Here is a 26988-nt window from a genome sequence, read left to right on the forward strand (position 1 = left end):
TTTTCTTAGCGTTTAGACAGGTGGAGCCAGAAAAAGTAGGTTATGTACCTCTACCAGCAGAAGAAGACGGAGCAAAGCTGACATCACAGTATATATACCCTGGCACTGACAGCCTACCAGTATTCTCCGTCTCCAGCAGATGATGGACGTGCATCTCTCAACTGGGGATTGCTTAAAAGTTTTTAGAAGGAGAAAAGGAAAATCAATTTGCCCCGCTCTCCTGTGGCGATGCCATATGCTCCCTCCCTCAGATGAGTGCCTTGCTCTGGTCGCTGGTTTTCAGACAGTGTGGATTTTGCTGTAAAATAGCTGAAAGGCAAGAGGGCGCAGGAAACTGAGCGCGTTGGTATGCCCTCTCTCCCCGTAGCTGGAGACAGACTCTGTACTCAGTTGGGACAGGCTGAGCTCAGATAAAGAAGAATAATTTAAAAAAAAAAAAAAAAAAAGCAGAGAAGGGGTTTTTGTAGGGAGTTCCTCCCCTTTGGTCTCCGTGCTCGGCACGCCGATCCCCTCACAGAGGAGCTTGGGGCTGTGGGCAGCCTGGCGGCTTGAGCAACTGTTTTTGGCTAGGTCCCACTCTCAGGTTTTCCTTGTTCTCCACGTGGTAGGCCTGCAGCTGTGTTTTGTGCGCTTTTTCCTGCGAATTAGGCTGCCCTCTTCAGTTCCGTTGGTTCGTGCGAGTACGCCCAGTTTGGGCGCCTGGTTGGGCGTCCAGTGCTAGAGGCATCTATAAGTGTTTATGCGCACGCGATCTGAGCGGCCTTGTGGGAACTCTGTTTTTTGGGCGCTCATAAAGGGCACAAGGTTGTGCCCCTAAATTTTGGATGACTAGTTTTTGCAGCATGGATACAGCTTGGACTCGCGCTTCTCAGTCGCCTATTAGAGTGTACTGACAGACTGATGGTGCCTATAAGCAAAGAAACCTAAGCGCCTTACCCTCTGTGCTGCTTGTCTTATTCGGGCATCTCTGCCTGGCGTTCTCTCTAACTTGTGTCGGCAGTGCTTGGAAGCTCAGGGTGAATTGCCTTCGTCTGATTTTACTAAGCTTGGTTCTTCTCAGCCTGATGCGGACCTGGGTAAAGAGATGCCAGAAGGGTCGCCTGACTTTGCAGCTCCCCTACCTGATTTGTCAGCAGGGGAAAGGTAGTTCAGTAGGCACAGGACAAGTGCTCCCTGGTTTTGACATGGATCCCCCTGCCTTTTCTTGGGTGGAATTCTTTCACTGCAGTCTTTTCAGGCGCAGTCCTCGGCCCCGCCTGGTAAGATTGGCTGGGGGTTGTAGGCAGTGAAATCCCACATGCCTGGTGTTACATAGAAACATAGAAATGACGGCAGAAGAAGACCAGTAGGCCCATCCAGTCTGCCCAGCAAGTTTTCACACTTATTTTCTCATACTTAACTGTTACTCCGACCGCTGAGTTCAGGGCCCATATTGGTAGCTTTTTTATTCTAATTTCCTTCCACTCCCGCCATTGATGCAGAGAGCAGTGTTTGGAGCTGTATCAAAGTGAAGTACAAGGCTGAGGGTAGTAACAGTCGTATCGAGCAAGTTACCCCGATGTTTATATACTCATACTGCTCAGATCAATGCCTTGTTAGATGTTGGCTGGATGTAAATCCTATTTCTTCATTCTGCCTGCTGTTGAAGCAGTGAGCTGCGCTGGATATGCATTCAAAGTGAAGTATCAGGCTTAGTTTGTTAGGAGTAGTAAATGCAGCAATAAGCAAGCTACTCCCATGCTTATTTGTTTACCCAGACTGTGCAATTCAGTCCTTTGTCTGAATATAAATCCATTTTTTTCTTCATTCCCCTGCCATTGAAGCAGTGAGCTGCGCTGGATATGCTTTCCAAGTGAAGTAACAGGCTTAAATTGGTTCGGGATAGTAGCCGCTGCAACAAGCAAGCTACTCCCATGCTTATTTGTTTACCCAGACTGTGCAATTCAGTCCTTTGTTGTCTGAATATAAATCCATTTTTTTCTTCATTCCCCTGCCATTGAAGCAGTGAGCTGTGCTGGATATGCTTTCCAAGTGAAGTAACAGGCTTAAATTGGTTCGGGGTAGTAGATGCTGCAACAAGCAAGCTAATCCCATGCTTATTTGTTTACCCAGACTGTGCTACCTTGTTGGTTGTTGCCTGAATGAAATCCTCTTTTCCACATTTCCTCTTGCCGTTGAAGCAATGTTGGAGTCTCATTAACCATGTGAATGTTTATTGAATAAGGGTATTAATCATCAGGTAGTAGCCGTCATTCCCGCAAGCCACCCCCATACCTCTTCTATTCATTCCCATCATCCAGGCTTTATGGATCCACAGTGTTTATCCCACGCCCCTTTGAAATCCTTCACCATTTTGGTCTTCACAACTTCCTCCGGAAGGGCGTTTCAGACATCCACCACCCTCTCTTCGAAGAAATACTTCCTGACATTGGTTCTGAGTCTTCTTCCCTGGAGTTTTAAATCGTGACCCCTGGTTCTGCTGATTTTTTTTTTCCCAACGGAAAAGGTTTGTTTACTCAGATACCTTTCAAGTATCTGAAGGTCTGTATCATATCACCCCTGCTTCTTCTTTCCTCCAGGGTATATATATTTAGATTCTTCAATCTCTCCTCATAAGGCATTTGATGAAGATCCTCCACCTTTTTGGTCACCCTTCTCTGGACCGCCTCCATTCTGGCTCTGTCCCTTCGGAGATACGGTCTCCAGAACTGAGCACAGTACTCCAGGTGTTGCGGCTAAGTGTCAGAGTACTCCTAGATCAGTTGCCATTATTCCTTGATCCTTATTTCGTGGAGGATGGGGAAATTTCTCCGGGATTGGAGCCGTATAGAACTATGTTGCAGTTCTTTCATAAGGATGAGTACCGGCTCTGATTTTCCAGACTTTGAAGGTACTGGGAGTTCCTGGGACTGAATCCATATCTTTTTTTATTTTTTTACTGTTTTTCATTACAATCCAAGAATATTACTTGAATTAGCATCAATTATTAACTCAAAGTCACAGGAAAACACAATCTACATTGTCAAATCATTTGCTAAAGTCCTCGGCTTTAGAGGAGATACTCTCAACCTAAGGCATATAAGCATTGCTTTTACAGAAAAAGAAATATAGCATATTTATCAGTACAAGGACACAAACTAAGCTATGATCGTATCACCAAGGACCTATTGCACCTCCTCCACTGAAGAAGGGGATAATACATTAGTATCAGGATTTCTATCTTTCAGGAAATTTTCTAATTGCTCAGGGACCAAAAATATATATGTAGTATCTCTATATGTTATAACACATTTACAATTATATTTCAACATAAACATTGCTCCCAAACTTAATACTCTGGGTCTCAGCTGTAAAAATTGCTTTCTCCTAATTTGTGTGGACCTAGCTAGGTCCAGGAAAGCAGAGATTTTTAAACCCATGAAGGGCTTGTCACGAGTACGGAGAACCTTATGCAAGACCCATTCTCTGTCTGTTTCTATAAGTAAGACTACTATCAAAGTAGTAGGGGAGACTTGTTCCTTTTGAGTGGACTCTAGTATATTTAAGTCCATTTCAGGTTCCAAAGTAGTGGGTATTAACATCTGAAATCCCATATTATTAAGATCTACTCTCTTTTTGTAAGGTGGGATATAGTAAATCCTCGAGAGTGGTGGAAAGGTCTGTTCAGTTAACTTCAAAATTTGAACTAAGTATTTCGTCCACATATCACGTGGTGTAATTAAAGGATCCCTTGGAAAATGTATAAATGTTACATTTTTCCCCTTTACCTGATTCTCCAGTTGTTCCATACGATTTGTCAAATACAAATTTTCCTTAATTAACTTCCCCTGAGCCTCCAGAGAATATTTCAGTTTTTCATCCAAAAGCGATACTTTGTATTCCCTGAGGTTTCTCTTTCTCACTTTTTTCAATTCTATTATCCATCCCCTTCATATATACTGCTAAATTATTAAACTGCTGTAGAAGATTTTGATAACTTTTTGAATTGCTTCCCATAATATATCAAGTGTTACAACTTCAGGTTTCAGTATTTTTCTCAATAGGGAGAACAGTAAAATTAAGTTTTTACTTCCCTTCCAGACAGTGGGGTTACCGTGCAGTCCTTGGCTTCTCCTGTCCCACCTGTCTCCAGGACAGCCCGCAGTTCTTCTCTGGCTTCCCTCTCTCTTACGGGCCTTAAGCCAGCCTTGAGCTGTTCCACTCTTTTTGTTCCGGTGAATTCAACAATGAAAAATTATAAGTCTCAGTTGGGTTGCAGGAGGTCTCCGATCGATCGGGGATAAAGTTGTTTGGAGCTCTTGAGGGGAGCCGGTTTCTGCTTCCTCCCGGTCTCCCCGCAGCGAGCCACTCCTGATCTCTGTGCGTCCTGCTTCACATGTAAGTCCATCGGGCCGATTAACTGTGCTGGAGAGGAGGTAGAAGCAGTGAGAGCCTCATGCTCCTTTGCCCTTTGCTTCCTAGCCAAGTGAGGCATAATTCCGAAGAAAGATTGCACAACTCGACCACATCAACTTCATGCGATTCACTGGTAATCCACAACCTAGATCTCTCCTCCAAGCGGTGAAGACTACAAAGGGTCAGGAGAGGCAATCAGATTTATAAGGTACGTATCAAGGAGAAAAATCAAGGTAGAAGTCCAAATTGAAACAAAGCCTCGCACCCCTTTGGTGCGTGCAGCTTCGATGCGGTGGCTGCGCACCACAGAAGGGCCGATTTTCAAGGCCCCTTGAGCATCGCCTTCCAATGACGTCAGATGCTAAGGATACCCGGCTGTAACCCGGCAGGGCTGGAAATTCCACTGCACCCCCGGAAAGGCCGCCGGGTCCGCTCTTGCCTCTCCTTCTCCTCGAACCTCCGGACTGAATCCATGTCTGAGCCAAGAAAAATCCCATTTTGATTTTTTTTTTTTTTTGAGTAAAGCTTGATGTTTCTTCCCTATCATGGAGCCTATTCAAGAATTGATTGATCTTGAGTGAGGCGCCCCAGAAGCTAACTTCAAAGGGTGACGAATCTTGGAAGGACTATACCTCCTGGATCCAGCTGCGAGAGAGCAATTACGTTTTCCAAAAGTAGATGTGTTTGTGTGTGCCGTCACCAAGAGGATGACTATTCCCATAGAGGGAGGAGTGGCTTTGAAGGATGCCCTTGTTAGGAGAATTGAGGCCATCCTTAAGCAAGCCTTTGAAGCAATGGCAATGACTTTGCAGATAGCTTCTTATTGTACTTTGGTGGCTTGTTCTTGTTTACTTCTCTCACAGGTGGCTGATGAATCTGGTGTGAATTCCAAGGCAGTGATGGATCAAGCAGCTGCATTTTTGGCAGAATCGGGCTACGATTTGGTCCACACTTAAGCCAGAGGGGTAGCTTTAGTAATAGCAGCCAGGCGTCTGTTATGACTGAGAAATTGGTCGGCCAATGCAACCTCCAAGTCTGACCTTACGAAATTGCCCTTTAAAAGCTTGCTTTTGTTTAGGAGCGAGCTGGAGAAAAGCCCAGTAAGTGGGGTAGTCCCAGGTTCCTCAGGGTCAGAGGATAAGAAACAGATGCCATGCTCCTTTAGCATAAGAGGTCGTACTAGATGATCCAAATGTTTTGACCCTACAGAGGAGTGGCCTTTCAGAGGACTCTACCTTTGGGTAGATCTCAGTCCTTTCATCCCAGGCAGCCCAGACATGGTGCAGGCTCAGTAGTGGAGCATCCCAAGCTTCCCAATGAAAATATGCCAATCCACCCCTGGGAACAGGAGAATAGGGGGTTGCTTCTCTCACTTTTATCAAAGGTGGGTCAAAATCACATCAGATCAGTGGGTCCTGGAGGTGATACGAGATGGATAGGTGCTGGAGTTTCACAGTATTCTTCGGGACATATTCATGGTGTCACCCTGCAACTCCCTGCAGAAGAGACAGGCTGTGGAGTGTACATTGTCAAGACTCCTCAGTCTGAGGGCTGTGGTCCTGTTGCCTATGTCTCAAGAAAATACGGCCAATATTCTATTTATTTCGTTGTGCCCAAGAAAGAGGGCTCCTTTTGCCCCATGCTGTATCTCAAGGGGGTCAGCCGTCATTTATGGGTGACTTGTTTTTGCATGGAAACCTTGCACTCAGTGATATTGGCAGTGCAGTTGGAGTTTGACGGCCTTGGATTTATCCCATCTAGCTAGAGCATCAACTATTTCTGCATGGATTTTGGTGTGTCATTTTCAGTTTCGAGTGCTACCTTCTGGTTTGACCACCATGCCTAGAACTTTTTTGAAGATTGTGGTGGTGGTGGCAGCAGTGTTGAGAGAGGATGGGATTCTGGTCCACCCGTACTTGGACGACTTGCTGATTCGGGCCAAGACTCTGGAAGAGAGCCTTTGGGTGCCACACAATGTAAATCTCCTTGTTACAAGAGCTAGGTTGGGTGGTGAACCTGGCCAAGAGCAGTCTTCAGCCATCTCAGTTGCAGGATTATCTCTGTATTCGGTTGACACGAAGCAGGGCAAGGTGTTCCTGCAGGAAGGTCATATTCAGAAGCTGATGGCTTAGGTGCGTCTATTGATGAGCACAAGCCAGACAGTGTAGTCCTATCTACAAATGCTTGGATTGATGGCGGCGACCGTGGATGTGGTGCCGTGAGTGAGAGCACATATGCATCCTCTTCAGCACTCTTTGCTGTCTTGTTGGAACCCAGTGTCTCAGGACTATTCGATTCGATTTCACCTGCTGATGGAAGTCTGCAAGCACCTGCAGTGGTTGTTAGAAGCGGATCATCTGAGAATGCTTTCCTAAGATCACCAGACTGGCTGGTAACGACAGATGTGAGTCTCTAGGATTGGGGAACTCACTGTCAGGAGCTGTGACAGCACAAGGGCGCTGGAGTACAGAAGAGTATCTCTGGAGCATCAGTCGGCTGGAAGCCCATGCCATCTGGTTGGCATGCTTGCGGTTCACCAATCTTTTACAGGCTTGAGCGGTCTGAATAATATTGGACAATGCAACAGTGGCTTACATCTTTCGGCAGGGAGGAACCAAGAGTTGGTAAGTGTTGCAGGAAATTGCCAAACTTATGGAATGGGCAGAAGTGCATCTTCAGGAGATCTTAGCCTTGCCCATTGCAGGAAAAGACAATGTAAGAGCATACTTTCTCATCAGATAATCTGGATCCAGGAGAAAGGGAATTGTCAAACGAGGCATTTCAGCTGATAGTGGATCGCTGGGGCTTTTCATTTCTGGATCTGCTGGCAACTTGTCACACTGCAAAGATTCCTCATTTCTTTAGTTGCAGGAGAGATCCAAAATCCCTGGGCATCGATGTCCTCATGCAGGAGAGGCTGGAGGGTAAGCTGCTGTATGCCTACCCTCCCCCCCCCCCTCCATCCTGTGGCCCATGTTGGGCAGGATGATTCAGAAGATCGAGTCACAGGGGGATGGTGCTTCTGGTGGCGCCAGATTGGCCCAGGAGACCATGGTATGCAGATCTGCAGAAACTCCTGGTGGATTTCCCCCTCCAGTTTCCAGTGTACAGGGATCTGCTGCAGCAGAGGCCTGTTCTTTATGAAGATCCAACTTGATTTTGTCTTACAGTATGGCCCTTGAGAGGGCTCGTTTGCTGAAGCGGGGTAGTCTTCTGTGGTGATTGCCATCTTGCTGTGAGTGAGAAAGTTCTCCACTTCCTTAGCGTTCGTGCAGGCTTGGCAAGTGTTTGAGGCTTGGTGTAAAGAACGAGGGGGTTCTTCTTCGGTCGGTTAATATCCCATTCATTTTGGAATTTTTGCAGGATGGATTGAATAAAGGGTTGACCCTTAACTCATTAAAGGTACAGGTGGCGGCTCTTGCCTATTTCAGGGGTCAGGTGAATGGTGGACCCTTGTCGGCTCATCCAGTTGTGGCCCATTTTTTGAAAGGAATGAAGCATCTTCGTCCCTCCTGGCAGGTACCGGTGCCCTTGTGGAGTCTTAATCTGGTTTTGGATTTTTTAGCGGCCCTAATTTTCAACCAATGTGTGCTTTCTCCTTGCATTTACTGACCTTGTAAATAGTGTTTCTTGTGGCAGTTTGTTCAGTGCGTAGAGTATCCGAACATCAGGCCTTGTCTTGCCAGGAGCAGTTTCTTCGAGTGACTCCGGGGGTGATACAGCTGCATACTGTTCCTTTTTGCCAGAAGTGGTTTCAGATTTTCACTTGAATCAGTCCATTTCCCTGCCATCTCTGGACAGGGATAGAGATGTGGAGGAATATCGCCTGTTATGGCCCTTGGATGTCGAGGCATATCTCGAGGTATTTGAAGGTTTCTAAACCTCTCAGGAAGATGAATCGGATGTTTGTTCTCCATACTGGAAGTAAACAGGGTGAGTCAACATCGTGGGTTACGATAACTTGCTGGATTCAGGAGGTAGTCAGAGCCCCGTATGTGGTTGCTGAGCAGCTGTTGCCTAGTCAAGTTAGGGAGCATTCCACTAGGGCTCAGGCAGTGTCATGGGGGGTGGTTAGATTCTCTTGTCAACATTTGCAGAGCTGCGACATGGTCCTCCTTACACTCTTTTTTTCATGTATTATTGTCTAGATGTGCAGACCCAGGAGGACACCGCCTTTGCAAGTGCGGGTTTGACTGGATCCAGGCAGCCTCTCGCTCTGTTCAGGAGTAGCTTTGGTACATCCCACTTGCTCTGGAGCCATCTGTCTAAACGCTAAGAAATGAGAAATGACTACTTACCTGATAATTTCCTTTTTAGTATAGACAAGTGGATCCAGAACAAGTGGGTTAAGCACCTCTACCAGCAAATGGAGACTGAGTAAACTGACATCACAGTATATATACCCCTGCATTGACATCAGCCCGCCAGTATTCTCTGCAAAAGCCAACTGTGGACAGACTAACAAAACTTGATTGCAGCCAACAGGAAAACATGGAGCTCAGACAAAATATATTAACACTAATCTAGGGACTGGACTAACTTACCAGTAACCCCTGGAACATGCAGCCACACAGGAGGACAATAGCACAACCCATCAGCAACCAAGGGCAGGGAGGAAGATCCACCTGTCTGTACTAAAGAAAAGGAAATTATCAGGTAAGTGGCAATTATTCATTATACCAGCTGATATACAAAACTGTAAACTTGAAATTGACCTGAAATAAACAAAATAATTGGTTTCAAGTGCTCCATTTCTAAGATCTATATCAGTTTAGATCATTGGTTCCCAACCCTGTCCTGGGGATCCCCCAGCCAGTCAGGTTTTCAGGATATTCACAGTGAATATGCATGAGAGAAAATTTGCATGCACTGTCTCCATAACATACAAATTTTCTCTCATGCATATTCATTGTGGATAACATGAAAACCTAACTGGCTGGACGGTCCACAGGACAGTGTTAGGAACCATTGATTTAGATGATACATCAGCTGAATTAAGTGCACAAATGTTTCATTGTGCTTGATAAGGTTGACACTATGCGAGACGCAATCCTCCATATATCTTTTAGGGTGACAAGTTCAGTTTCAATGAGTCTATCAGAGGTAGCAGTGATAGGCTAAACAGTGATAGGCTAAACAGGAGCCAGAATACTATGGGATCTATTCTGGCCAGATATGTTATCTCTTGGGCCAGTGAATCTATCGGGTCCCTCAATTGAAGACCTTCCTTCTGATGGACAGTTCCCAGATAGCTCTCACTGAGTGCCCCCCAAGTCCTTTCCCAGGGGAGATAATATGGAAGACAAAGCATTATGATCAGAACATGTTTCAAAAATCCTTTAAGAAGGATGAGGCATAGGTGGTGGGGCACATGTTCCAAACTTAGAGCGATTTCTGCTTTGAATTACCTGCAATGATGAAATTGTACGATTGCACAGGTAAGGCGGCTGCCCCTGCTTCACCTTGCTCAGCACTACTTTTTGCAGGCCCCAACATCCCAATGGACTTAGCGTTAGAGTGCCCAAGATGATGCCTGCAGCATTGTCATCCACTCTGGAAGCCTCCCAAGGACCTGGGCAGAGGTAAGGTGGCTGTCCCCAGGGGGATATTTAATAGGCAGTGTAGTACTAGTAGTAACTGCTCTTCTCCCTTCATGTATAAGCAAAGAATGACTGCCAGCACTGCAGGGCTCTAATTAAATGGATCCTTGAGAAGAGCAGGTAGCATTATTGTGGGCGTACAAGGGTGATTGGGTGTGAGCAGAGGGAGGGTGAGAAACTAGATGGAAGTAAAGAGAAGGGGGGAAACTAGGGGAGGGAAGCAGAGACATTGAAGGAGAAGGATTGGGAGAAGGGGAGTTTGGAATGGAGGGAAGGGAGAAACGAGCAGAGGAAGATGAAACTGCTTCAGGATGTGGAGGGGGAGAGACTAAAACAAGGATGGAAGATTGCAAGGGAAGGATTGATGGAGAGGGGAGAAGAGTATATTATTGTGGGAGGGCTGAATGTGAGAGCTGATGGGTGGCAAAGTTGACGATTTGGTGCAGTAGAATAAAATAATTTGGAGAAATTCTATAAGAGAAGTCCATAAATTTGTCATTAACTAGATAGACTTGGAAAGCCACTGCTTATACTTCAACATAAGCAACATGGAATTTATCTACTGTTTGGGATTCTGCCATGTATTTGGACCTAGGTTGAAAACAGGATATTGGGCTTGATGGACCCTTGATCTGACCTAGTATAGTGGTTCTTGTGACACAAAGTTTAGAGTTAACAGTAGTGGATTGTGAGGAACGGCAGAAGGATCTTATGAAACTAGGAGATTACATTTCATCTGCCATTCAGATGCCCAATGTGAGCAAGTGCAAAGTGATGCATATAGAGGAAAATAATCCCTACTGCTGGTTCCATATTAGAAATCGCCACCAAAGAAAAGGACCTTGGAGACCTTATGCATAGTACTTTGAAATCCTCAGCTTACTGTGAGGCAGCAGTCAAAACGGCAAATAGGAATTATTTGGAGAGGAATAGAGAATAAAATGGCTTATATTATAATGCCTCTATCAATCCATGGATCAACTGCACTTGTGAGTATTGCATGCAGTTGTGGTTGCCCCATCTCAAAGAAGATACAGTGTAACTAACAAAAATACAGAGAAGGAGAATAAAATGATAAAGGGAATGAAACAGCTGCCTTATGAAAGCAAACTAAACAGGTTAGAGCTCTTCAGCTTGGAGAAGGCAATTGAGAAAGGGACATGATATAAGTTTTATACATTTATTGACTGGAACAGGAAAATAGGGTAAGATTACCTTTTCAGATAACACTAAAATTAGGAGACAAATCTAACAACCAGCAGATTTAAAACAATATGTAGAAAGTGGGTGGGTTTTGTTTTGGGTTGGTTTTTTTTACTCAATACACAAGCTATGGAATTTACTGTTAAAGGCTATGGTCAAGGTGATTAGCATAACAGGGTTTAAGAGAGGTACAAGTTCCTGGAGGAAAAGTCCATGAACAATTAACCCAGTAGATGTGGGGAAAGCTATTGCTTATACCTGGGACTGAGCAACAACGAATGGATCAACTTTTTGTAACTCAAACTGGCCACTGTTTGAGACATGATGCTCTACTCAATATACCTTGGTCTGATCCAGCACACCATTTTTTTTTTAATGTTCTTAGAATAGAATACAGTTTTATTAATTTAAAAAGGCATATTTAAAATTTCATTCTTTTTGCTTAAGTACTGTATTTGCCAGAGTATAGGATGCAGTGGCATATGACTCACCCCTTTTCTAAACACATTTTTAAGGAAAAAAATAATTTTCTATATTTTTTTATGAATTTGATTTTTTTTTTGAATTCTTTATTTATTGTTTCAAAAAACATAACAAATAATTTAAACATGATTATCCAGTCATACTGTGATATTGTAACAAGTTACTTTACAGAGTCACTTTCCTATCATCAATCAAAAATCATAAGGTAATTAGAAGTAACAACCATTATACTTTGAACGATTCGTTAAGGAAAACTAAGCATTATTGATCCTCACATATCTTTTCTTTACCGGTCATGAATTTTCAAGAAGATTTTTTAAATCGACTGGGTCACGGAATGAGTAACTATGATCATTCAACTTTATATTACATTTACATGGATAAATCAATTTAAAGCTACCTCCTTTTCCTAATACTTGTTCTCTGTATCGAAGGAAATCTTTCCTGCGAACCTATGTGATTTTAATAAGGTCAGGAAATATCCAAACCTTTTGACCATAAAAGGTGTTTGTTCTGTTCCGAAAGAAGGATCTCATAATATTTTCTTTATCTACTGAGAAAGCTAATTGAACCAACAGAGTTCCCCTTGTTTTTACCTCTAACTCATCCTGCGATTTCTGAAGTAAATCTGATAGATCTATAGATGTACTAACATTCTCTAATGCCTTTTCAGTCTCTTCCTTTTGTTCTTGCCTTAACTCTTTTTTCTTATTACCCAGGTAGTATGCCCTTACTATGACTGGTAGACAATTCTCAGATATTTTTAATATTTGGAGTAAGTAATTTCTAAATAATTCTATAGGACTTAATTTCTTTATAATTGGAAAGTTGTTGACTCTTATATTCAGTGATCTAACCATATTTTCCAGTGTTTCTAATCTTTTACTTACTTCCCCACTCTCCACAATCTGTTCACACTGAATTTTTTCCACCTGAGTGATTTTTTTCTCTATTTTATCTACTACCTCTTTCTGCTTATCTAACTCGGCCGTATTTACTACTGAGGAGTTAGAAGTTCTCATTACCACTTCTGTTAACTTATTTATTGATGAATCTAACTTTACTAAACAATTCCAGAGACTTTCCATTGTTATATTATTTGGTTTAGGCGGTAAAGTACTAGTCTTTATAACAACCTCTATATTCTGGTTATCATCTTTAGGGAGGTTAGTTAGTTTAGGTGTACTTGAATCAATAGGGAACTCAGTTGGACTTTGTACCAAACTCAACTGTATTTTCTCATGTGATCTATATTTTATTCCATGTAAATCATTAAGCTGAACCTCATTTACTCCCCGACTCACCAGAGGACTTTCTATGCCTTCCTGATTTACCCCTGGTTCTTCTTGGGTCTCTTGACCCTCTCTCCCAGGAGGAGATGGTGGAACCGGTGCCCCAGGGCTCAAGGATATTTCACTGACCTGGGGAGATACACCTCGTTCTAGTGACTCTCCTACAGCGGTCTGCCCTATTGGGGAATTTAGAGGATCTAACCATTCCAATACTGTTTTTTGTTTGGCTTCTACAGATGTCACCTCATTGGAAGGCCTTAATTTAGCCTTCCTTTTGGTGTGTGGCATCCTTCAAAGGAAATAAACTTTAAATAGTATTGGGGTTAATAATACTTCTCAATGTTGAAACAGTCTATAATTGTCACTTCTATGGGGCCGTGAGTGAGAGATAAGAATACTTAACTTAGGCAATTTTTAACCAATGTAAATCCTAACCTTTCAGCGAATTCCAGCGAAGGCCCAGCGAAGCCCGGCAAAGCCCGCTTTGCCGCGCGCCCCTTAAACGCGCGCGGCTTTAGCAGCACGCCGGCTCTGCTGCGCGCCGCAGGTCTGTAGAAATTTAAAGTCCGAGTCCGGGTCCCGCCTCCTCAGGCACCGCCCCCCTCAGACAGGAAACGCTGACAGAGATGAAATCCAGCTGTCGGGGCAAGACAGCACTCACCCCCGGTAACCGCCTCCAGCAGGTAGGAAATAGCAAGCAGGGCTCTCCTCTCGGCTCCTATGAATTTGATTTTGAATGGGGAAGCCACGGTTCGGCAAGCCCCTTTTGCTGAAGCGCAGCTTCCCCTTACTCTTGGCAACGTTGCATTAAACTTTGCCAGCACAACCACTTGTTCCAGGGAAACAAAGATCTTTGTCATGATGTGAACTGGCATGTCATCCTCTAGCACTTTAAATCTCATCAACAAACCTGAGGCTGAATTAATATTCATAATAAAAAGGACCTTTGAAGAAAATAAAAATGCTGCAGCATCTCAATAACTCTTCTTCCAGATCTTGCTACTCCCTCTCCCTACCATTTTTTAAGCATAGCCAGCTATTGATTTTGATTGGGGAAGCCATGCTTCGGCAAGCCCCTTTTGCCTAGCACCGGCCAATCGGGGAGCGAAGGCACACCGCCCAATTGGCCGGTGCCGGGTTAAAGGGGCTTGCCAAAGCACGGCTTCCCCAATCAAAATTAACAGCATCTGATGGGGGGGGCGGGGAGTTGACACAGTGGTGTCGGGGAGCAAGGGCGTGCAGCCTGATTGGCCCAGCACTGGCCAATCGGGCAGCACGCCCTCTCTTCCTGACGTCACCGCGTTACTCCCCCCTCCCCCTTAATTTTGATTACCAGCACATAGGACACACTCCATGTTTTTTCCCCTATTTTGAGGGGGAAAAAAGTGCGTCCTATATGTCAGCAAATACAGTAATTGAAACCTAGCCTATGAAGACATCTAGCCTATCCAGCTCACTTCCTGCTGCATGCTGAAGACAGCAGTAGATCTAAGGCTTTTTTTCTCTTTGGGGACCCTTCCTTTATTAAAACTGTTGAAAAATGGGCATATTTATGCGAAAGTGCTCCAGAATCTACCTTTCAGCTACCCCCAAAAAGCGGGTTCCTTGATCATAAGTATCTCATCAAATAGTCTTTCTATCCCGTGCCATCTCTTCCATGTAGTTTCTAAATGTCTGCAGCTATGTGGTTTTAAGAGAAGTTTATAGAGGGAGAAATCTGTGTTAATGATCTTTTGTCTAATGTTGATAGTTTACAGCAAGGGATGTCATATGCCCATCTAAAACTGATGTAGCTTAGTTTGTATGCAGTGGATGGTTATCCTAAAAACTGGATCTGTTTTACCCAGTATATGGTGCACACACTGTCTGATATATGGAGGGTGAGTGTGACTTCAGTGCTTGATTGGAGTATAAGTTGCAGGAAACGAGGTGAAGGCTCCCCTCCCTCTGCAGACCCCCCAGGCACGTGAGACCTGTCTCCGTTGTGTCTCCCTGCAGGTCCATGGCACAGAAGAGGTACACAGAGAGCAGAAGAGGCAGCAGCAGCTGGAGGACAACTACCGCTTTGTCTGGGATCAGAATCATGAAGAGACTGGGCCAGCTGGTGGCACAGACTCGGATGAGATGGATTTGTAAATAAAAGGCACAACCTGGCAAAGAAAAAAAACCCCACAAACAGAATTCCCTTTGCTCTCTTGAAATGATGCTGGTGTAGTTGGTCATACTGTTTCCTTGCATTAGTGGGTCTGGCACCTGTGTATGGTAGTGTGAACCAGGTATTGAGTTCTTGCAGAGGTGTGAGGCATTCACTGAGTTAGCAGCCTTTTGCAGTGACTGAAAATCATTCTCCTGGGGGGAGGGGGGGCCAGTGCTGGGGAAGGATGTTTCGCAGGTAGAGGGTAAGTAATGTAGTTGGCAGCTAGCTCATACAGCGTTTGTTTCTTTCCCCTTGTGATTTTAATGACCTTCCTGAGCAGAACCAAAAAAGTACCTTTTATCACACCATCTCCCCCCCCCCCCCCCCCCCCTTCCTGGATCCTGGTGTACCAGCGTGCTGATTGCCATCAGATCCTCATGCTGAGGCTGCCATTCACTCGCCCAAAAATAAACCACAATCTGAACATTGAAGTCAATGAAGATTTATAAAAGGAACAAGCAAGTGACTCAGCTTTAATGAAGATGCACTTTTTCTTTAAAAAAAAAAAAAAAAAAAGACACTTTTAAAAAGCATTCTGTAAACTAAGAAAGCAAGGAGACCTAGGATTAAGACTGACCAGTGGACAAATAAAACCAAACAATGTGAAACTTTGGTGGGACTGCTATGTTGAAGCTGCTTTTTAAGAATGAGCAAGAAGTGGGCCACAGGTAAATAGCAATGTCTATTGTTCTTGTAAATGGTCTTTTTGTACTGGTGGTGGTGGTTTTGTTTTTGCAAACTTCACCTTGTTTCCTTTACTACTGCTCATTCCATCAGTGCAGGAGCTATCACTTTTTCCTAGGCTGGCAGCTTTCTTTGAATGAGGTTTTTTTCCCAGCTCCCTCCCGTTAAGATCATGAAGCTGTCAAAATGGGGGATAGTTATTCAAGCAGAGAATAAGAAACAAAGGGTGTGCTTAAAAATGGTTAAAAGGCTGCTCTAAAAATGTGGCTTTGTATATGTTGATAAGCTTCCTGTGGCTCAGCCTAAGTTCAGGTACATGAAAAGCATGTATTTGGGTATGCTGATGTGACATCCACCCTATGTTAATTCCTAAGCCTTGTAGGCAATTGTAATAGTTCTGCACCTTGAGTAGGATTACCATTTTTCTGTGAGGTGCTATAGTGTCTTCATATGTTAGACTTTACTACGAGCTGGTGAGTAAGCGATGGTAGTGAGTCTTGGGATAAGGTCACCAGCTGGCTTCAGGTCATCAGGAAAAAGCTGACCCAGTGCTGGTTTTGTTCCTATTGTAGGGCCAATTTCTCAAAACTGAGCAGAGACTGCAAGTCCACAGGTTTAGTGGGATAAAACCAGGACTGGCTCAGCCTGTCTTCTTTTTTCTTCTCCCCCCCCCCCCAAGTTAGGGTGCTCTGGTCATCCTAAAGCTCACTTAGGTGAGGTGACTCTGGCTTCACTCCTGACCAACAAATCAAGTAGTGAAGGATGCCTTTCCCATCTTATGATGTAGAAAAGAAGCAATGCTGTCGGCTTCCTCCACCTAGAATCATCATCAAACTACTTTCCATTTCTATCTCTAATATGAAAATGCAAAAAGCACAGAATTTGTACGACTCTGTTCTATAAGTCACTGTGGCGGTCATTAATTTTATGTAACTGCCCCCTGGTACTGGGTTTTCCCAGAGAAAAATCTTTCCTTACAATGAATTACTTTGTGTTAAAAATCTGAATTTTACTGGCCACCTTAGGGGCAAGTTCTGTGTTCTTCCAATTTCAAGGTTCCCAGATTGGGTGGGAGGGAGGAGGGGCAATACCTGGTAGCTGGATTTTAGGGCCCATGATTGCAAAGTTGCAGAACTCTGCTGCATGGAGGCTAGCGCATCAGTCACTGCAATGACCAGACTAAGTACATGTTTGGGGTTGAGGAAATCATGGGTAGTTGCAAATGAAGACTCATGGTGCCAGATCCCAGGCTTCTGAGTGAGCTGAAGGAAGGAGAAAACAAGAATTTAATGGGACAAAAAAACAAATTCTGAGCTTAGGATAGAAAGTTTACAGTAGAAGTCAATGTAGGGAGAACCCTGTTAGCTGTTGGATCTCTTTAACATTGCAGTGTAGAATTTCCAATTGCACATTGTTTTTACAGGAAAACAGAAAATAAAAATGAGGTAAGTACAGAGCAAAAAAAAACCAAAACCCAAATAAAACAAATTCAGCAACCAAGCTAAGCAGAAGTAGACATTTAGTTCTCTATACACAAACACAATAATACAGCCATGCAAGATGGTTGATAGCATCTGACAGCATGGAGTCTGGTCCTTTTACTGTCAGCTCAAAGTTTACCTTTGCCTTCTACATATGCACGGGTCTTGCACTAGTGCCCCCCATGCACACTTGTACCTCAGTCTGTTTTTGTCCGCATCACAAATGGTAGGGAAATCTCTCAGCACGTTCACTGCATCAATCTTAAAATATTGACAGAAAAAATATTTGAAAAAAAAGGAGAAAAGTCCATTCAAAAAATGTAAGAAATATGGCCATAAAATGTCACTTAGATTTATATTCATTATGCCTAAAATGCTTCTGCTCGGATCATATGACAGACAGTTGTAGCCCCTGTGGCAGAATATCACTGAAGGCACTGGCTTACGGAGAACTTTTCCTAGCGTGTAGCCAGATGGACTCAGGACCAGTGGGTTATATGCTGGGGCCTCCCAGCCATGGACGTATTGGCCACATATCTCAGTGCCCAAGTCCCTAAGTTCTTCAGCCGCAGATGAGAGCCACACTCCCAAGGGATAGCCGCTCTCATCCAGATCTGGCCAGAGGAAGACTTATTTTATGCTCCCCCCCCCCCCCCCCCCCCCCCCATGGCCACTACTGGGCAAGGTTATCCGCAAGCTAGAACCTCACAGGGGACTAGTTTTGCCAGTGGCCCTGGCTTGGCCAAGACACCCATGGTATGCAGACTTGCAAAGACTCCTTGCAGGGAGCCCCTCTGTGCCTACCTCCACACAGGGGACCCTTCTCCAGCAGGGCCTGATTCTTCACAAGATCCATCTCTATTCTCTTACAATCTGGCCCTTGAGAGGGACTAGCCTGAAGAAGTGCGGTTACTCAAAGGCCGTGATTGACACCTGCTCTGAGCACACAAGTTCTCAACATCTCTGGCATACATACGGATCTGGAGAATATTCGAAGCCTGGTGCGAGGACTGCGAGATACTCCCATGAATGGCCATGATCCCCTTGATTGTGGAGTTTCTACAGGACGGTATGAAGAAGGGGTGTCCTGGATGAGGCAGACATCCGAATTTGCCATCCAGGCAGCTAAGCTTTCTTTCCAATCAGTCCTCAAGACAAAGATTCTTTAAGTTTGAAATTATTTATTGTACAGGTAGATTATACTTACAATTGTTGCATCTCAAACGTAATCCCAAGGCAAAGATCTTTGGTAACTGGAGACAGGGTAGCAGGAGGGAGAAGGAGGTCTCGTGAGTTGCAGGAGTTAGTTTTTGGTAGAGGTAGGGAGCTTGAGGGGTATGAGGCTGATTTAGTCTTCAGAAGAAGGTAAAAACCCAATCGTTTTACAGAGTGCTGCTGGCTCAGAAGCAGGCTTGGGCAAGACTGAGCTCTTGTCGAGAGCTGCTAAAGGAAACACCTCCACAAGCTGGGGGCAGGGGGGCAAGGTCCAATGGCTGTGAGCCTAAGAACCATGTGACACAGGGGGAGCATGAAGGGCAGTCCCTTGAGCCTATAAGGCACCTAGGAAGACTCAAGTTAGAGTGAGGGGCATTCAAGCTCTGCCGATAGAGAAAGTGGAGGGGGGAGGGAGCTTCTCTTAAAGGCAAAGGCTCAGACTTTTATCATGGGTTACAAAAAGTGTTTCAGTATCAAGAATCCTCAGAAGGAAGGACTGCACTAAACACATTACGGAAACTCTAGCAGAACTACACTGGCTACCCATCGAATACAGAGTTCAATACAAAACACTTTGCACAATACATAAATTAATAGGGATGTGAATCGTTTTTTGACGATTTAAAATATCATCCGATATATTTTAAATCGTCAAAAATCGTTAGAGGCGATATATAATAGGAATTCCCCCAATTTATCATCGTAAATCGGGGGAAGGGGGAGGGTGGGAAAACCGGCACACTAAAACAACCCTAAAACCCACCCCGACCCTTTAAAATAAATCCCCCAACCTCCCGAACCCCCCCAAAATGTCTTAAATTACCTGGAGTCCAGTGGGGGGGTCCCGGTGTGATCTTCCACTCTCGGGCACCCTCAGCTGGTGGCCCCTCCCAGTCCTATGGTTAAGCGCTGGGGCTCACCTCTGTTCACTGCAGGTATCCCCGACAGAAATGTTCTTTCATAGAGATGCGCTGCCAGCCCTGATTTCCCAGACCTTGAGGAAGTTGGGTGTTCCTGTGATGGATGCCATGTTGGAGCTGAAGAAGAATCCCATTTTGGTTTCTTTGCATAAAGCCTCTTGGGGTTCCCTCCCCCCTTTATGGACACCATTCAGGAATTGATTGATCCTGAATGGAATGCCCCAGAGGCAAATTTCAAAGGGGGTTGGACATTGGAAGGCCTATACCCCCTGGATCCAGGTGTGAGAGTGTTTGCGTTTTCCCAAAGTGGATGCACTAGTCTGTGCCGTCTCTAAGTGGATGACTATCCCCGTGGAGGGAGGAGTGGACTTGAAGGATGGGCATGATAAGAGGATTGAGGCTATCTTTAAGCAAGCCTTTGAGGCAGTGATGATGACTTTACAGATAGCTTCCTGTTGCATCCTAGTGGCACAATCTCGTCTGCTTCTCTCAGGAGGGTGACTCTGGAGTGAATGCCAGAGAGGTTATGGAGCCCACTACCACCTTTTTGGCAGATGCAGGCTACGATTTGGTCCGTACCTCGGCCAGAGGAGTGACTTCGGTGATAGCGGCCAGGCATCAACTATGGTTGTGCAGTTGGTCAGCTGATGCAGCCTCCAAAGATAATCTTATGAAGATGCCTTTTAAAGGCTCGCTCTTTTTGGGAGCAAGTTGGAGAAGTTGACCAGTAAGTGGGGCAAATCTCTGGTTCCGCGGTTGCTACAGGATAAGAAGCAGTTTCAGTGCCCCTTTGGAATAAGGGGTTGTCTCCTGGGTTCCAAGCGTTTTCATCTCTATAGAGGGTCTACCTTTCGGTAGGTCTCGGTCCTTTCATCCCAGACAGCCCAAGAGAGGAGCGGGCTCGGGTGGCAGTTCTTCCCAAGCTTCCCAATGAATATTTGCCGACCCAACTTCGGGAACAAGAGAGAGGGGAACGTCTCGCTCTTTTATCAGAAGTGGGTCAAGATCACATCGGACCAGTGGGTCCTGGAATGATACAAGAAAGATATGTGCTGGAATTTTGCAGTATTTCTCAGGACGTGTTCATGGTGTCTCCTTGCCACTCCATGTAGAAGAAGCAGGCAGTGGAATCTGCGCTTCAAAGGCTCTGAGGGCTGAGGTTCTGGTACCCATGTCTCAAAGTATGGAGTGATATTCCATTTGCTTTGTTGTGCCCAAGAAGGCGGGATCTTTTTGTCCCATCCTGGATCTCAAAAGTGTCAACCGTCATTTGAAAGTGACTCATTTTTGCAAGGAAACCTTATATTCTGTGCTAATGGCCATGCAGTCGGGGGAATTTCTGACCTCCCTGGATCTGTCTAAGACCTACTTTCATATTCCCATCTGTTTGGAACACCATTTTCCATGTTTTGCGGTGTTGAGGCGCCCTTATCAGTTTCGAGCGTTACCCTTTGATCTAGCCACCGCCTACAGAACTTTTTCCAAGGTGTGATGGTGGTCAAAGCGGAGGTGTTGAGAAGAGAGGGAGTCCCAGTGCATCCATGCTTGGACAACTGGCTGATTCGAGCCAAGTCTCAGGAAGAGAGCCGCCCGGTGACACACAAGGTAATCTCCTTGTTGCAGGAGCTCGGTTGAGTGGTGAAGTTGGCCAAGAGCAGTCTTCAGCCATCTCAGACAGAGTATCTGGGGGTTTAGTTCGACACAGGACAGGACAAAGTCTGCCTGCCAGAAGTTCAGATTCAGAAATTGTCTCAGGTGTGTCAGTTGGTGAACACTATTTGCCCAGCAGTATAGTCCTATCTACAGGTGCTTTGCTTGATGGTGGAAACCCTGGAAGTGGTGAAGTGGGCAAGGGTGCATGTGTCGTCTTCTGCGCTCACTACTGTCTCGTTGGAACCTGCAGTCTCAGGACTATTCGGTTCAGCTCCACTTGCCAATGGAAGTCTGCTCTCGCTTCCTGTGTTGCTTGCAGGAGTCTCATCTGAGAGAGGGAGTTTCCTTGACATCCCCGACCTGGTTGGTACTCGTGACAGATGCGAGTCTCCAGGGTTGGGGTTCTCACTGTCAGGAGCTGACACCTCAAGGGCACTGGAATGCCAAAGAGTCCCTCTGGAACAGCAATCGCCTGGAAGCCCAGGTGGTCCAGTTGGCATGCTTGCAGTTCAGCCACAGGCTGCAGGGTCGAGTGGTCAGTGTGATGTCAAACAGTGCGACGATGGTGGCCTACATCAATTGCCAGGGAGGAACCAAGAGTCAATAGGTGTGTCAGGAAATAGACCAACTTATGGAATTGGAGGAAGGACATCTACAGATGATCTCAGCCTCTCACATTGCAGGAAAAGACTACGTAAGAGCCTTTGTTGGAATCAGGATGCTGGGCTTGATGGACCCTTGGTCTGACCCAACATGGCAATTTTTTTTATTTTCTTATGACTTTCTCAGCAGGGAGAGTCTGGACCCAAGAGAATAGGTGTTGTCAACCGAGGCATTTCAGCGGATTGTGGATTGCTGGGAGCTTTTCTTTCTAGACCTGCTGGCGACTTCTCACAATGCAAAACTTCCTTGATTCTTCAGTCGCAGGAGAGATCCGTGGTCCCTGGCCATAGATGCCCTCGTACAGGTCTGGCAGGAAAAGAAATTGCTTTATGCCTTTCCTCCATGGCCCTTGCTGGGAAAGATAATTCTCAAAATTGAAGGCTACAGGGGGCTGGTACTCCTGGTGGTGCCGGACTTCCCCAGACATCCGTGGTATGCAGATCTGCAAAGACTCCTGGTGGAGACCCCCCCCTTCGTCTTCCGCCACACGTGGATCTGTTGCAGCAGGGAACAGTTCTGCATGAGGATTCAACTTGGCCCTTGAGAGAGTTCGCCTGTTGAAGTGTGGATATTCATCTGTGATGATTGATTGCCACCTTACTCCATGCTCGAAAGTTCTCCACTTCCTTAGCCTATGTGTGTGTGTTTGGAAGGTTTTTGAGGCCTGGTGGGAGGAGCATGGTGTTCTTCCTCATTCAGTTAAGATCCCGCTCATTCTGGACTTTTTGCAGGATGGGTTGAATAAAGGATTGGCTCTTAATTCCTTGAAGGTGCAGGTTGCCTGTTTCAGAGGCCCGGTGAATGATGGCTATTTATCATCTCATCCTGATGTGGTCCACTTTTTGAAGTGAGTGAGGCATCTTAGGCCTCCCTTGAGGTTACCGGTTCCTTTGTGGAGTCAACCTGGTGCTGGATTTTTTGGCATGCCATACGTTCTGACCGCTGTATAGCCTATCCTTGTGGTTACTGACCTTCAAGGCAGTATTCCTGGTGGCTATATGTTCTGCACGTCGAATTTCTGAGCTGTAGGCCTTTTTTTTGCCGGGATCCGTTCCTTCGGGTAACTCCAGGGGCATTACAGCTGTTTCTTCCAGGACAAGCAGGATGGTAGTCCTCACATATGGGTGACATCATCAGATGGAGCCCTGTCATGGAATACTTGTCAAAGTTTCTAGAACTTTGACTGGCACACTGAGCATGCCCAGCATGCCACTAACCCTGTGGCCACCAGGGGTCCCCCTTCAGTCTCTTTTCTTCCATGCAGCAGTTGCCTCGTGGTTTAGGAGCTCTGAGAAATTTCTCACAACTTTCCTCACGGACATATTTGAGTTTGACTTCTTAAAAAATCCCTCACAGGGGTTCCCCATCACGCTCCATTCCCTCCAACGCTTGGTAAATGTTTTCCCGGCGGCTTGCCTCTTGGTGCCCAACAGTCACTGACAGTGCGCCTGCCATTTTTTTTTCAGCATGGCGACCAGGTTTAGGAAATGCCCCGAGAGTCTGAAGACTATGTCCATAATGGACCCGCATAATGTTTGCATTTTGTGCTTAGGCCCCTTGCACGATGTCCGTCGAGATATCCAGAAGGCGTGGAGAGAATGAGACTGGATTTAAGGAAGCTGGAAGAGTGGTCAAAGATATGGCAGCTGAGATTCAATGCCAAGAAGTGCAGTCATGCATATGGGGAGTGGAAATCTGAATGAACTGTATTTGATGGGGGGAGAAAGGCTGATGTGCACGGAGCAGGAGAGAGACCTTGGGTTGATAGTGTCTAATGATCTGAAGTCGATGAAACAATATGACAAGGCAATAGCTACAGCCAGAAGAATGCTGGGCTGCATAGAGAGAGGAATATCGAGTAAGAAAAGAGAAGTGATTATCCCCTTGTATAGGTCCTTGGTGAGGCCTCACCTGGAGTACTAGGGATGTGAATCGAGCTTCGGACGATTGAAAATATCGTCGATATTTTCAAAATCGTCAGAAATCGAGCGCTCCCCCAAAACGATAGGAAAACCCCATGATATTGATCGTGGGGGTTCCCTTATTGTTTTGGGGAAGGGCGGGAAAAACGGCACACAAAAATAACCCCTAAACCCACCCTGACCCTTTAAAAGTAACCCCTTAGCTTCCCCCACCCTCCAGACCCCCCCCCCCCAAAACCTTTTTACAGGTACCTGGTGGTCCAGTGGGGGTCCCGGGAGTGATCTCCCGCTCCGGGCTGTCCTCGGGCTCCCGGGCCGTCGGCTGCCACTAATCAAAATGGCACCGATGGCCCTTTGCCCTTACCATTTGACATGGTATCCGTGCCATTGGCCGGATCCTGTCACATGGTAGGAGCACTGGATGGCCGGCGCCATCTTGTGCTCCTACCATGTGACAGGGGCTGACCAATGGCACCGGTAGCCCCTATGACATAGTAAGGGCAAAGGCTATAGGTGCCATTTTGGTTACTGGCAGCTGATGGCCCGAGTGCAGGAGATCGCTCCCGGACCCCCGATGGACCACCAGGGGCTTTTGGCAAGTCTTGGGGGACCCTCCTGATCCCCACAAGACTTGCCAAAAGTCCAGCGGGGGTCCAGGAGCAACCTCCTGCACTCGGACCGTCGGCTGCCAGTATGGTGGGGGTCTTCATCGAATGACTTATGAGGAGAGATTGAAGAATCTAAATATGTACACCCTGGAGAAAAGGAGCAGAGGTGATATGATACAGACTTTGATACTTGAAAGGTTTTAATGATCCAAAGACAACGACAAACCTTTTCCGTCAGAAAAAAACCAACAGAACCAGGGGTCACGATTTGAAGCTCCAGGGAGGAAGACTCAAAACCAATGTCAGGAAGTATTTCTTCACGGAGAGGGTGGTGGATGCCTGGAATGCCCTTCCGGAGGAAGTGGTGAAGACCAGAACTGTGAAGGACTTCAAAGGGGCGTGGGATAAACACTGTGGATCCATAAAGTCTAGAGGATGTGAATGAAGAGTGGGTGGCTAGTGGGAATGACGGCTACTACCTGGAGATAATACCCTTATTTAATAAACAAACACATGGTTAATGCAACTCCAACATTGCTCTAAGCTTCAACAGCAAGAGGAAATGAGGAAAAAAGGATTTGCATTCACAAAAAGTGGGGAGTAGGTTGCTTGTTACGGTGGCTACTACCCCAAACCAAATAAGCCTGATACTTCACTTTCAATGCATATCCAGCATAGCTCTCTGCTTCAACGGCAGGGGGAATTAAGAAAAGTGGATCTATATACAGACAACAACCAAACAAGGACTGAATTATTTAGTCTGGGTAAACAAGTAAGCATGGGTGTAGCTTGCTTATTGCGGCGGTTACTACCCCTAACTAATTAAGCTAGATATTTCACTTAGATGCAGTTCCAACACTGCTCTCTCATTAATAAGAACATAAGAAAATGCCATACTGGGTCAGACCAAGGGTCCATCAAGCCCAGCATCCTGTTTCCAACAGTGGCCAATCCAGGCCATAAGAACCTGGCAAGTACCCAAAAACTAAGTCTATTCCATGTAACCATTGCTAATGGCAGTGGCTATTCTCTAAGTGAACTTAATAGCAGGTAATGGACTTCTCCTCCAAGAACTTATCCAATCCTTTTTTAAACACAGCTATACTAACTGCACGAACCACATTCTCTGGCAACAAATTCCAGAGTTTAATTGTGCGTTGAGTAAAAAAGAACTTTCTCCGATTAGTTTTAAATGTGCCCCATGCTAACTTCATGCAGTGTCCCCTAGTCTTTCTACTATCCGAAAGAGTAAATAACCGATTCACATCTACCCATTCTAGACCTCTCATGATTTTAAACACCTCTATCATATCCCCCCCTCAGTCGTCTCTTCTCTAAGCTGAAAAGTCCTAACCTCTTTAGTCTTTCCTCATAGGGGAGTTGTTCCATTCCCCTTATCATTTTGGTAGCCCTTCTCTGTACCTTCTCCATCGCAATTATATCTTTTTTGAGATGCGGCGACCAGAATTGTACACAGTATTCAAGGTGCGGTCTCACCATGGAGCGATACAGAGGCATTATGACATTTTCCGTTTTATTCATCATTCCTTTTCTAATAATTCCCAACATTCTGTTTGCTTTTTTGACTGCCGCAGCACACTGAACCGACGATTTCAATGTGTTATCCACTATGACACCTAGATCTCTTTCTTGGGTTGTAGCACCTAATATGGAACCCAACATCGTGTAATTATAGCATGGGTTATTTTTCCCTATATGCATCACCTTGCACTTATCCACATTAAATTTCATCTGCCATTTGGATGCCCAATTTTCCAGTCTCACAAGGTCTTCCTGCAATTTATCACAATCTGCTTGTGATTTAACTTCTCTGAACAATTTTGTGTCATCTGCAAATTTGATTATCTCACTCGTCGTATTTCTTTCCAGATCATTTATAAATATATTGAACAGTAAGGGTCCCAATACAGATCCCTGAGGCACTCCACTGTCCACTCCCTTCCACTGAGAAAATTGCCCATTTAATCCTACTCTCTGTTTCCTGTCTTTTAGCCAGTTTGCAATCCACGAAAGGACATCGCCACCTATCCCATGACTTTTTACTTTTCCTAGAAGCCTCTCATGAGGAACTTTGTCAAACGCCTTCTGAAAATCCAAGTATACTATATCTACCGGTTCACCTTTATCCACATGTTTATTAACTCCTTCAAAAAAGTGAAGCAGATTTGTGAGGCAAGACTTGCCCTGGGTAAAGCCATGCTGACTTTGTTCCATTAAACCATGTCTTTCTATATGTTCTGTGATTTTGATGTTTAGAACACTTTCCACTATTTTTCCTGGCACTGAAGTCAGGCTAACCGGTCTGTAGTTTCCCGGATCGCCCCTGGAGCCCTTTTTAAATATTGGGGTTATCCCAGGACAAGCAGGATGCTAGTCCTCACATAAGGGTGACATCGGTAATGGAGCCCTATGTACGGAAAAACTTCTTTAAAAGTTTCTATGAAACTTTTGAATGGCACCGGAGTGCCTACTGAGTATGCCCAGCATGCCATGATATTCCCTGCCACAGGGGTCCCCCTTCAGTCTTCTTTTTTCCGCGAAGCCGTTAGCATCGCGGGTTAATTGGAGTCTTGAGGTGATTTTCACCTTGTAAAAAATTCGGAAAAATTTGATTCACCGCAGGGGTTTTTCCATTTTATTACCGGCGGTAA

General features: G+C 45.3%; 1 protein-coding gene across 2 annotated transcripts in view; it reads left to right on the forward strand.

Moving 5' to 3' along the window:
• The window catches only part of OS9 (OS9 endoplasmic reticulum lectin), a 146676-nt gene extending 130956 nt beyond the window's left edge, over window positions 1-15720 (forward strand). For both annotated transcript variants that reach the window (XM_029594908.1, XM_029594910.1), the window contains one exon: window positions 14972-15720. In XM_029594908.1, coding sequence (XP_029450768.1) covers window positions 14972-15109 — 138 coding nt within the window. In that variant the 3' untranslated portion in view covers window positions 15110-15720. The remainder of the gene's footprint in view (window positions 1-14971) is intronic.
• Window positions 15721-26988: the final 11268 nt, after the last annotated feature.

The sequence above is a fragment of the Rhinatrema bivittatum genome, chromosome 3, assembly GCF_901001135.1.
Source record: "Rhinatrema bivittatum chromosome 3, aRhiBiv1.1, whole genome shotgun sequence".
NCBI lineage: Eukaryota > Metazoa > Chordata > Amphibia > Gymnophiona > Rhinatrematidae > Rhinatrema > Rhinatrema bivittatum.